Below are 13,485 nucleotides of genomic sequence, written 5' to 3'. Positions count from 1 at the left end.
ACATATGTAATGCATAGATTCAAAAACTTCATATTCTTCATACTGCATACTTAAAAACAGCAAATTTTTACATACTTAGCACATTTGAGAAGTGTAAAAAGTCAGGGAAAAACATGAGGATGTATTAGTCATTCCTTTACCAGTGAACAAGATGTGTTACTATTTATCCGCTAGAATGGACTTAGAATGATCATTGATATTACTTTATTGTGATACCACTATATGGATTATATTCTCATAACTGCTTTAAAACAGTCAGTAAGAATAATCTAATATGGAAGTCAGAAGTGAATTTCTATAATACGAAGGAAAAAATTTCTACAACAGGTTATTTTATAACATTACATCTTATTTACGTATACAGATGAATCCCTTTTTAGAAAATAATATATGAAATATAATAAAAATTAAGATAGGCGGGTGTCCAAATATTCACTCAGAAACATTGAAAACTCTGATACTATGGGGGCAAAAAAGTAGTATATAAACCACACTCAAAGCAGAACTTAGTCCTGTGAATGTCTCCCGCATTAGACAGCTAAAGTGTTCAAAAACTATTTGGAAGCATGCTGGGGAGAAACTAAGAGATGTCTGGAAAGGAAAAGAAATGGAATGAGACAGAGTTCAAGAGAGGTGCCATCCTCTGTGAATAAGCAAAGTCCATTAGAACCGAAGAACTGCTAGCAAAGAATGGGTCATGGAGGTCAGCACATTATAGTTTACTTCAAAGGGAAGCGTCAGGATGAAGCTGAAAAGGGTTATGAATATCATCCATACCACTGGGGGCTGGAAAATCAAAAGGGTCAACTAAGCCTGCCCCTCATTTCAATCACAAAACAAGGACCACATCACTTATTTATAAGTTGAATTCACAGAGCACCTTAAGCTAGTGAACCAAAATATGAAGGCACTTTTTAGGAGCTCTAACACCCAACACTGTCGAGGGGAAAAAATATGGCAATTGACTCATCTCTTCCAGGATAGATGCTGCTGCTTCAGATGAGGGGTAGCCTGTTTTGGAAGGACCATCTCCCCTGGCCATGAAAGTGCAATTTAGCTGGTTCATTAATTAAGCTGATCTATAAATTGGGTTAAGAAAATTTCTAAAGCACAACTAAACTATGCAACAATGGAAGAACGCTATAATGAAAATGCAGGCCAAGTAAAGCCACCATAGCCACCACTACTCCAGTTACAACGTAATTGAAGAATATTTTACAGGAAAGTGAAACAAATGATTATCACTATTTCTATTGCTTCCCCCGACCAAGGATTGCAAAGCCTCCAGTGTTGGCCAGGCCTAATCTCATGTTGAGAAAACAGAGCTGCATTTGTTCATTGTATTTGTGACATACTTTTAGTATGTCACATACTCAGTATGTGTTTAGAAACATACTCAGAAACATACTCAGTATGCATGGTGCCCTTTGCCATCAATTCCTATAAGAGTGTAACCCTCGATGAGTTGCTTCAAAGGGCAATAACTCCTTTCTCGTTAAGAAGTAGGGAAAGTTTTACCAATTCTTTCTGCTATTCTGATGGGAAGATGTGCAATATCAGAACTTAAATTTTGACAAGGGATATGTAACAACAACAAATTTAACAACAACAACAAAAGCTAAAGAAGGGTATGGACACTTCACATGTCAGTATAATTTTGAATTTACAAAATTTAATGAAGCTGAGGAGTTTCTTAATTTTCATTGGCTACACTTGCTTTTTCAGAAATAAAAGGAAAGAAGATTGGATATTGTCCGAAGGCACAAAAACATAACAAGAGAAGGATGGGAAGTGGGGGCAGATTTTCTAGGATTCAAGATGGGATGCAGGGGTTCTTCTAAATGCAGACAGAAGTAGGTGAAAGCTAACTCATTGGCTTTCTCATCAGAATTCTGTTTATAGCCAATCTAAGAAATTTTGCCTTTACAAGGTATTAGATTAGCAAATATTGTGGAGACCATGGAAATAGTCCACTTAGAATTACAGACTGACAGCAAAGATCGCAAATGCAAGAGAATTAAATAGAATCTAAATTTCAAAGGTCAGTTAAAAGCTTAAAACTTTTTCCTCTCACTTGTTTTGTTCCTTCAATTGTTAGAATTATTTACCCTCTCTTTTTCTTTAATCGTTCTTCGGTTTCCCTAATATGCATAGAATACTGTTTTCCCTCTAATATTTATTGGGCAAATAGATAATTATTTATAGTGAAGCCAAACACATAATTTTTCCTTCTTCAATGTCTACCTTAAAATAAGAACCCTAAAAGACCTACTCTCGAGCAGAATAAAATAAATGTAACCAGATTTTAATAAAAACAACCCATTAATGAAATTTGAGGATTTAGTTTCCTTTATTTAATAAACATACCTACTTTTCATGTGGTCATTTCTTGTTTTGCATTTTGTTTGCTTTAAGAGTATCTGAGATATGTAATTTTATTATCCAGTAAAAGATAAAAACTGGTAAAGAATCTTAATATTTATACACCTGATAAAAATAAACATAGCTTGTTTCTAAGAAGGATATAGATATTAGCTATTAAAAATTAGCTGTGTGGGGTACCTGGATGGCTCAGTGGGTTGAGCATCTGACTTTGGCTCAGGTCATGATCTCACAGTTCATGGGTTTGAGCCCCACACCCGGCTCTGAGCTGACAGCTTGGAGCCTGCTTCAGATTCTCTGTCTCACTCTCTCTCTGCCCCTCTCCCACTCATGCTCTCTGCCTCTCAAAAATAAAGAAATGTAAATAAATAAATATAACTAAATAACTAACTAACTAACTAAATAAATAAAAATTAGTTGTGTTTTGGACAAAGGCAATTTAAACGCATAGTGACATATAAAATGAGTGTAATTTTGAATGTTTGTTTTAATTAAAACCTTGTTAGTATTAAGCTTTAATAATAATAAAGCAGAATTTTTGAAAAAATACATGAAAAAAACATAACTCCCAACATCATACTCTAAAAGCACTATCATTTTCTAAATATTTTCCACAGGTATCCTTATTTTTCACATAGTTGAGAACCTAATCTATGCATGGTCATGTATTCTGGCTAATTCTCCTTGGTTTATATTAAAAACATTTCTCAAGCCTGCTATGTGGTCTTCCTAATGTTTATTTTAATTGCTGTGGTGCATTTTCTCAAGTAGACATACCATCTTCTAATAATCATTACCTGAGAAACTTTGACTTATGTTTATTTTTCACTAATGTGATTTTAAAATTAAAAAAAATGTAATATTTGCATAATATTTTGTCACTGAACACTAAATTTTAATTTTAGATAAGTTATTTAGATAGATAGTTTTCAAGAATTGGTAATTATCTGTTTTTTTTTTTTTTTCTAAATTTCCTTCATGAGAAGAGTTGTTCATTTTAATTACTTGTGAATCAAAAGTTAATGTGGCTAATGCTAACAAAAATATGTGGTCTGGACTAAGGGCTCAAAAACTAGGCTGCCTAGGGTCAAAACCTGAGAACAAGTTCAGAGCCATGACCTCACTGGGGCTTTTTAGCATATGTGAAAATCAGTAACCAGAGCATCAGAGATCTTCCTCTGTGTCTTGATTCAACCTTAAACCCTCCTCTTCAGCATGCTTAAGTTCTGATAGTTGTATAGTCTACAAAATCAGATTAAGGTGCCTCTTTATTTTTCAGAAGGGATATATTTGAAATCCACGTGAATGATTCTTATAGCTTATAGTTATATTTATTTTCTATACTGCTTGAACTACTCAAAATTCATAAAATCTGTCTATAATTTCCACCCGACTTCAAGTAAGCCTTTGGTTACAACTGAATCCACAGAGAATTTTCAAAGGCACGCTCCACTGGAGACCAGTAAATGAATAACTTCTGTTGTTTTTCTGTTATTGAAATTTTCTAAGATTGTCAGTGAAGTTGTCTCCCTGGATCTTGGACATGATTTTAAAGGCAAGGTGGTTGATGGGGAACCTGGTGGCACAGTCAGTTAAGCATCTGACTTCAGCTCAGGTCATGATCTCACAGTTGGTGAGTTTGAGCCCCGAATCCATAGGGCTCTACTCTGACAGCTCAGAGCCTGGGGCCAGTTTCAGATTCTGTATCTTCCTCTCTGTCCCTCCCCTGCTCATGCTCTGTCTCTCTCTCTTGAAAATAAATAAACATTAAAAAAAAATTTTAAAGGCAAGGTGGTTGAAATCCTGAGTGGTCTTTTTTGCAATTTTTTTTTTTTTGCCTTATATTAATATAATCTTTATCTTTTGCACAACTCTGCTATCTGCTATATTTTGTATACAGCTTTGGGTAATGAAAAAGTTAATATATTCAAACAGCAGTTGTGAGGTTATAAGTGAGTAAAATGATTCTCTTATTTAATGCTTATAATTCTGTAATGTGGCTATTGTTAGGTCATTTTGCCCATGAAGAAAACTTGAAAAAGAAGTGATGAAGTGACTTGGCTAAGTTTAAACAGTCAGCACATGCACAACTAGGCCTGAAATTCATGCCTTCTTACTCCGAATCATACCCTTTGTCAAGTGTACCATGCTGTTATCTCCAAATGTTTTAAGTAGTATAATATTCTATTGGATGGTAATTTAAACTTGCATGATGAAACATATATTGCCTCTTGCTAATATGTTTTCCCAATATTTGAGAATATATACTGTGCTCTATAATCAATAACCTCAACAACTGCAACTTGAGGTGGAGTTTTTTCATTAATGACAACTGTAATAGCTTCTCTTCTGTTAAGATACACAAGGTCAAAATTGTGCCAGAGTTGAACAATGCCTATTTCACATCATTTAATATGTGTACATGTTTTTTATATGGTAAAGCACTTCAGGCATTTCTTTTCCTCTATTAACAGAAACTTACTCATCCTGGAGGTTATAAATGGCTCAGTGTTGTTCCTGATACTACTGAAAAAGGATTGGATTAACACTGCTAATATCTCAGAAATGGAAAACATTCCTTGGGGGGATTCAATACAATTTTAAATGTATGTATCTCTTTTTACTTAACTTGGAAGGGCATAAATATTTATCTTTAGTTTTAATACCATGTAATGTCCTTCATTTAGAGTCAGACTTGACCTTTTAGAAGAAAATGCCATCTATTGTTGTAAATTATTGAGCAATGCTTTGTGTAATATAAAAAAAGTTTAGGGGCGCCTGGGTGGCTCAGTCGGTTGAGTGTCTGACTTCAGCTCAGGTCATGATCTCACGGTCCGTGAGTTCGAGCCCTGCGTTGGGCTCTGTGCTGACAGCTTAGAGCCTGGAGCCTGCTTTGGATTCTGTGTCTCCCTCTCTCTGCCTCTACCTCACTCATGCTCTGTCTCTCTCTCTGTCAAAAATAAAGAAACATTAAAAAAATTTTTTTTTAAGTTTAGAATAATCACTCAAGTCTATTATTTAGTGATAATCTTCATGATCCTTGAAGCCATGAACAGACACTCATTTAGTCTTTAGAAAAGTTACTGCTGGGCCAACGTATCAGAACAATGACAATACAATGGCGCTTTATGTAAAGCAGGTTTCTAAGCTGAAACTATCTAAGGGTTGAAAATCCCCAGTCACATTAAAATCCCCAAACCTGGCAGAAAACGGATAACAATAGGATGTGGATGTATGTCAGAGACTAAGCTATTATCTCTCAGCTTCAGACCCACCTTTAACCACAGTTGGAGTTGGGACTCTGCCAACTACATTTCCGTGGGGGCCAGCTGGCTCCTTGCTGGGTTTAGCCCACTCAGTCACTACTCAGATGACTCCAGTTTAAGTGATTTTGCAACACATGCAGGACAGTCCCTTCACCTTCCCTTAAGAAGGTCTAGGTTTCAAACCCCAAGTTCCCCCTCTGGGTTCAGATAAAGCAGCACCAGTTGAGCAGAGTTTCTGCTCTGTAACTCCCCTTTTCTACATTAAATTTTGATAATCCCCAACCTCATCCTCTGTTTTCCCAAACTTGGAGTTGGTAGCTGCTTCCTGTAGTGGCTAACTCCATTACACCACAGTGTTTTCTTTTTGCTTTTTCAGTTCCTTAATACCTAGTTAGAAAGTTTTTACATACAATTATCCCTGTTTCATGTAACTAAGTGATTTCTGTTTTCAGAACCAAAAACAAGGCCGCTTGGGGTTAAAGGAAATAGCTGAGGGTCCTCTCTCTGCAAGTAAGTGTGTTTAGCTCCAACCAGAATGCGCTGGGAGCAGGAAAAGGGAAAACCATAAAACAGAATAATCTGGAGTCATCACAATAGACTGTTTTGGACCAACTGACCCACCAGTTTATTTCTCACAGGGACGATGCTACATGAATATCAGTCAGAGAAATGCATTCATTATTATTGTTAATGGTTACTGTTAACAATTATTAGTAGTTAACATTGATTACGCAGTAAAAATATACCAAGCATAATGCTGATCATTATACATATGTTATTTCATTTAATCCTCAGAACAATCTTATGATGCAGAAATTAATTTCTTGCTCACATTGTGGATGAAACAACATATTTTGTAGTATTAAATAACTTGCCCAAGTTTGCACCACTAGTAAAAAGAGAAAAAAATTAACCACAAATTCAAGCAGAGTGTAATTTATGAGAGATTACTGTGGATAAAATTGTTAACACTTTGTAAGCTATTTATATTGTCCAGCCTCTCCATTCTGTTTTCCTTTCATGAGAATCTATTTTCACAGGGAACTCCTGACTCGATCCACTAGTGGCAAATGCTTATACCTTTCTTAGCCAAGTGTGAGAAATGGAAAATAAACTAATAAGAGCACAGATTGCTTAGATAGTCAGTTAGCAACACAACAATACTGATCTTTTGCGCACTTATAAGCCAAACAGGTTTTATATAAGACAAACAAATTATTTTGGGAATTGTTCAGGGTTAGCTTTTTTGTGTAGTGGAGAGCCATCTGAAAGCTTCAAGCTCTGTAACTATTTGGCTGATTAAGGCTCTTGCTCTGTGGCAGGTAAGGATAGATTTATCTATCATCTCTATCTCTATCTATCTATTTATCTATCATCTAGCTAATGATTTTTATTGAGCCATTTTAAGCAGAAATTCTTAAAAAAAATTTTTTTTGACATTTATTCATTTTTGAGAGACACAGAGAGACAAAACATGAGTGGGGGAGGGGCAGAGAGAGGGAGACACAGAATCTGAAGCAGGTTCCAGGATTTGAGATGTTAGCACAGAGCCCGATGTAGGGCTCGAACCCATGGACTGCGAGATCATGACCTGAACTGAAGTAGGATGCTTAACCGACTGAGCCACCCAGGTGCCCCTAAGCAGAAATTCTTTAAATGTAGAAGGATGCCACAATATTGAAAACATTCGAGAGATTACAATTCTAAAACAGTTTTATACTGACAGATTAAAACACAATGTACGTTAATTGAAAACTTTATTCATAGCAATTAAGACATTGTTCTACATCCTGAAAAAAAGCTGTATTAGAAGATGTCTTTAGCATTGTCAAAAACTAAAATTTTCAAATGGTATGCAGACTATTGAAATGTTATCTTTCCTTAATAGTAAATGGGATTTTTTAATACTGCCAGACCTTCAGGTCATTTTGAGGACAAGTTATTATAAACTATTTAGTATTTAAAATAAAATACTATATTTTATAGAAATTATAAAGATCCTTTGAGAAAATTATCATTTAAGATTCATATTTTGTCATAAAGGCATCACTAGTGAAATAACTTGCTTAACTGAGCAGCTGAACATAGTGGTTATGAAGGTAGGATTGTGGGTCCTATTTCCCTTTACGTAAGGCTGTCTCCTTTTATTTAACTCTGAATTGTTCTCCTTCTGTTTTGCATATTCACACAGTTAGTTATTGAATCTAAAGGAATAGTTTATGATTGTAGTTTTGTCATGAATTTACTCTATGATCTTGGGAAAACCAAAGTCTCTCTAAACAAAGGAGATGAATTAATACAAATTGGGTATCCAGTATGTTTGAGACTTAATGATAGTGCCTGAGGATACAATAATAAGAAAAACTGGGCATCTTTCCTGCCTTCATGGAGGAAGAGAGGCAGACATAAATCAAATACTGTCACCACAAAGAAACGCAACAGTAAAAACCAGAAGTGCTGTGAAGGAACAATACTGGGCGCTGAGAGAGGCCCACAGAGGAACCTAATTTAGTCTGAGAGTGGTGTTCATGCTGAGATCTGAGGGATGAAGTCAGGTTAACTAGATGGCAGAGGGAGGTATGAGGAGAAGGAGCAGCACAGAGGAAGGTGTTGGGGTGGGAGGGTCCATGGTGTTCTTGTGGAACTGAAAAAGGAGCCGTGTGGCTAGAGCAAAAAGAACAAGGCGCTCCCAAGGGATGGTGACATTTCTTCCCTATTTAAAATGTCCATTACAAACTCTTGTTCTAAATGCAAAACTATTTTGCATTTTTATACCTTGGGATTTTTTGTTATTTTGTTTGACTAGAACTTACAATTAACAGCTTCAAAGATATTTACCTCGTTTGTGTGTGTGTGTGATCTAATGACCTATGTACAATCGGCCCTTGCTCTGTGTGTCTCTGAATTTCCATGACCAATATTTAGTTAAATAACACCAGTCTCCACATAGCACAAATCAAATTTCAGTTACCACAATATACTAACTGTGAGTAATTTCATACAGTCTGAACTTTGCTGCTGGTTTTTCAGTCCACAAATCACTGTAAATAACAGATGTGCATCACGATCAGTGATCAGTTACATCACTTCATTCAAAGTCCGTCTGGTTGTGGTGCATCTGTTATTCAGTTCACACACAGACAGTAACCGTGTAGTTGTATTGTCTCCTTGTTGCCCGTGACAAACCCATGTGGCACTTGACAAAAATGGACACTCCAAAGAGGAAATGCAAAAGATGAAAATGCAGCAAAGAACAGAGGAAGGATAGCACTGGAAATGAAATAAAATTAGATGTAATGGAGAAGTCGAGTAGGAATAGCTGAGTGAGGATTGTTGACACTCTTCTATTGGAGAGACTCTAGATATCGAGCCTGGGGACCTTATTAAAGCAAACATATTGACATAAATGAGGAAAATTGTTGTCAAGTGGTAAAAAGGGATGAGGATGCCCCAGAAAAAGTGACAGTCGCAAAAGAACTACACACTGAAGAACTCTCAGAGATGGTTCACAATACTGATATACTGCTGACGTTGGTCCAGCCTGAAAAAAGAATATGACAACTCACCAAGGCACAAGAGGTGTGCTAGTTCCGTGCTGTAAGTTGTATGAGAAAGCAAGCACGGTTCAAACTACTTTTGACAGGGCTTTTTTACAAAGAAGTAAAACACGTTAATTCTCATTTTTTACTGTTTTAAATTATAGTGCACTTAAAGCTATTTTACTGTGTTTCCCTATAATTTATAACCAACAGTAGGAGAGTCTGTAATGTTTTTACATTTTTAGACCTCATGGAAAATTCTGTTTTTTCCACTGGTTATTAACATCACTTGGTATGGTTTCCTTTATGGTCCAACACTACTATGCAAAGCAAGAACTGTCTGTAATTTTATTGCATCTAACCAATACAGCATTGCAATGTGTCAGATGAAAGCAGATGTATTTTGGAAGGTTGGAGTCATTTTCTGAGTTTACCAAACTCTCAGTCTTGAAGAATTCTAAGTCAACAACAGAACCGGAAAACAGTATTGGTTAATTAAATTTTTGGAATGTTATTCAAATATTCAATAACTGAATTTTAGGCTTAAGAACCTCTGAAGTCCTAAAAGTCCAAGATGCACTAGGCTTCAGTAAGCACAATGAAAATAGGAAAATCTGCCTATATTATACTTCTTGGGACTTAAAAGAATTTTCTTTATTTCAAATATCAGTCAAGAATATCTAGGAATGAAATGTGCAAAACAGTTAAAAGATCATTTAAACCAAGAGGAAACAAGAATGAAAAATTTACATACCGATTGTAGAAATCTTCTCTGTAGTAATCATAGTCAAAGACATAACCACTAAGGAGGGAAACAAAAAATTAGTTGACACTTGCTCAACCACACTCATTCTGGCATAAAGTTATGAGGTTATTACTAGAAATTTGTTACTTTTTAAATACTTAGTTCTCAATGTAATTATGTTTCCAAAGGGTTTTACAAGACAATGTCCAATTGGATACACTGCCAAGTCAAATTATTGTATGTCTGGCAATGCAAAGACTAACAATGGTATGCATGGTTTGGGATGGAAGATGAGAGCAGGTAGCAAAACAAAATTTGCTAATATTTGTAATTAAATATGAATGAAGGCCTTTTTCCAGACCAGATACAACATAGTTATCATTTTCTTCCTAAGGTATGTACAAAGAGGCTAACCAATGAACAAAAGGTATGGAAAGGAAAGGCTTAATGACTCACTGACTATAAGAATGCTAAGTAGAAATGTTGTTTTTTTAGAAATTTAGCATTTTTTCATCCTATTTTTATTTAAAAATTTTTTAATTTCTCATTTTTTTTTGGAGAGAGGACAAGTATGCATAGGGGAGGGGCTGAGGGAGAGGGAGAGAGAGAATTGAAAGCAGGCTCCATTCCCAGCCCTGAGCCTGATGGGGGCTCCACGGGGCCTCCACAATGACAATGATGTGGGTTCCATGCAGGGTTCAAGGTGAGGCTAGACTTGGGGCTCAATCTCATGACCATGAGACAATGGCCTGAGCTGAAATCAAGAGTAGAACGCTAAACTGACAAGCCACCCATGTGCCCCTTTATTTTCACTCTAAAAACTTATGATTCAATCCACAGAGAAAAAAATCCACCTTGGCTGAATCTTGCCAACAATACCTTAATATTTTAGAATATATAAATAGCAATAAGTATATTTCAGTGAAAAGATTAAGTTTCTTAAAGGAATACATCATAAAACTGCTCTTATCTACTTGTATAACTGTTGGAATTTACAAAGCCCTTTACATGCATTATTTTCTTTAATTTTAGTACTCAGAACAACTCGGTTGGATACTGTAACTAGAAGAAGCTAAGGTGCAAAGGACCTAAGTGATGTGTTCAAATTCTTTTTGCTAGTAAGTGACGGAGCTGAGACTGGAGAAGGCTCCTGAATCCATGTCTGAAGCATTTTTCCATCTCACTGTACAACCCTCCCCCACCTGCAAGAAATTTAAACTCACGATGAACGAAGTATCTATACTATAAGGGAATGATGATTTTTAAAGTTTATTTATTAATTTTTTATTGGCATGAAACATACATAACAACATTTACCATTCTGACCATTTTAAGCCTACAATTCAGTGGCATTAAGTACATTCACAATGTTGTTTAAAGATCACACAATCCATTTCCAGGAATTTTTCATTATCCCCAAAAGAAATTCTGTACCCATTGAGCATTCTGTCGCTCCCCATCCCCCAGTCCCCTCAAACCCTGGTAATCTCATCCTACTTTCTGTCTCTGAATTTGCCTCTTTTAAGTACCTCATATAAGTGGAATCATACAATATCTGTTCTTCTTAGACTGTTTTTTTCAGTTAGCATATTATTTTCAAGGTTTATCCCTATTGTACCATACATGAGAATTTCAATCATTTTTTTTTTAAGTTTATTTATTTATGTTGAGAGAGACAGACAGCACAAGCAGGAGCGGGGCAAAGAGAGAGGGAGATAGAGGATCTGAAGTGGGCTCGGTGTTGAGAGCAGAGAGTCCGATGCAAGACTCGAACTCATGAACCACGAGATCATGACCTGAGCCAAAGTCAGACACTTAACTGACTGAGCCGCCCAGGCACAAGAATTTCATTCCTTTTTATCACTGAATATAATACTGTGTGTACACACACACACACACACACACACACATCACTTTTTGTTTACTCATCTGTTGATAGACATTTGAGGGGTTTCCACCTCTTGGCTGTTGTGAATAGAGTAGTATGAACACTTTGTGCAAGCATTTGTTAGAGTCCCTACTTTCATCCCTTTGGGATACATGTAACTAGACTGGAATTGTTGGATCATAAAGTAATTTTATGTTTAACTTTTTGAGGAGCCACCATGAGACAGGCAAGTAATTTTATATTTCCCAATTGATCCATTTAACAATCCTTTATTTTGTAACTATTTTTTTTTTAATCAGGAAAATTGAAAGAACGTATTAAGAAGCACTTGTTATTCCTGGTTTTAGAGATAAAGGTGTTTATATCTTTTTACACTCACTGCATAGCGGGGAAAAGCTGGATATAGCATACCAGGCCTATTAGAGTTAGTTCTGCCTCTAACACTGTCTAATGGAACATGGTGAGTTTGAACTCAAGTTCTGAAACGCAAAGTGCAGATGTACTCTCAGTGAGTGTCTGGATGGAGGGCGATGGTCAGGCCAAGGCTGCTGCATTGTTATGCAAAACAAGGAGGTCATGGAGACTATTGTCTAAAGAGAAAAATAGCCACTTTCCTCTGACAGTCACAGATTGTTAAGGTAGTAGTGCTTTATGCTTCAGTTTGTTTTGCTGATTTCGCTGGTGTAGACAAAACTATGATGTTAAGAGATTTTAAAGACCACCTATTGGCTACCACCAATCCCTACTGTGTAAAGTTCACCTCAAAACCTTTCTGGTACAGCAGTGCATATGCCTCTTTCACTGCAATTTACTCGCTTCTGTGGAAACAAGGCATATGATGACACTGGATCCAAACACGTGTCTGGAAGTCTCAAAGTTTAAAGTTATGCTACTTCGACTCACATTTGTCATGAGTAACCATCATATTTTCGTATGTTTATTTTTAAGAATATCTTGGTAGATCTGTAGTTCTTACTCATCTTGTAACTGGAAGTTTGTATTCTTTGACTAATATCTTTCCATTTCCTCTACCCACCCCCAACCCCCCAGTCTCTGGTAACCACCATTCTACTGTGTTTCTATGAGTTAGGCTTTTTCAGATTCCACATGTAAGTAGTATCACACACTATCCTTCTATGCCTGATTTATGTCACTTTGCATAATGCCCTCAAGGCCCATCCACGTTGTCTTCAAATGGCAGGATTTCCTTCTTTCTTATTGTTGAACACACACACACACACACACACACACACACACTACACCTTCTTTATTCATTTTTCTGTTGATGGACACATAAGAACTAACTAGTAATTGGGTGCCTGGGTGGCTCAGTCGTTAAGTATCTGACTTCAGTTCACGTTATGATTTCATGGTTCGTAAGTTCAAGTCCCACATTAGGTGAGCTCAATCCCCGCCTCAGATGAGCTTAAGCCCCACTTTGGGTAAAAAAAAATCCGTGAGCCCTGCTTCGGGCGAGCCCTTCTCAGTCTCTCTCCCTCTCTCTCTCTCTCTCTCTGCACTCTCAAGTCAGACTCTCTCAGTCACTTGCACCCTATCTCTCTCTCTCTCTCTCTCTCTCTCTCTCTCAAAAAAAAAAAAAAAAAAAAAAGGAGCTAGTAATTGTGTGATGTGATGGAGAAGTTGGCTAATGCTTGGTGGTAATCA

At 36.5% G+C, this 13,485-nt stretch overlaps 1 protein-coding gene across 8 annotated transcripts in view; it reads right to left on the bottom strand.

The window, feature by feature from the left end:
- RALYL (RALY RNA binding protein like) overlaps positions 1-13,485 on the bottom strand; it is a 708,789-nt gene that overhangs the window by 87,184 nt on the left and 608,120 nt on the right. For all 8 annotated transcript variants that reach the window (XM_019453371.2, XM_019453375.2, XM_019453368.2 and 5 more), the window contains one exon: positions 9,942-9,989. In XM_019453371.2, coding sequence (XP_019308916.1) covers positions 9,942-9,989 — 48 coding nt within the window. The remainder of the gene's footprint in view (positions 1-9,941; positions 9,990-13,485) is intronic.

Source organism: Panthera pardus, unplaced genomic scaffold (assembly GCF_024362965.1).
Source record: "Panthera pardus isolate Hobbes unplaced genomic scaffold, ASM2436296v1 HiC_scaffold_7, whole genome shotgun sequence".
Classification (NCBI taxonomy): Eukaryota; Metazoa; Chordata; class Mammalia; order Carnivora; family Felidae; genus Panthera; species Panthera pardus.
Note: the sequence above shows the minus strand (reverse complement) of the source record. Positions and strands in the feature narration are given on the sequence as shown.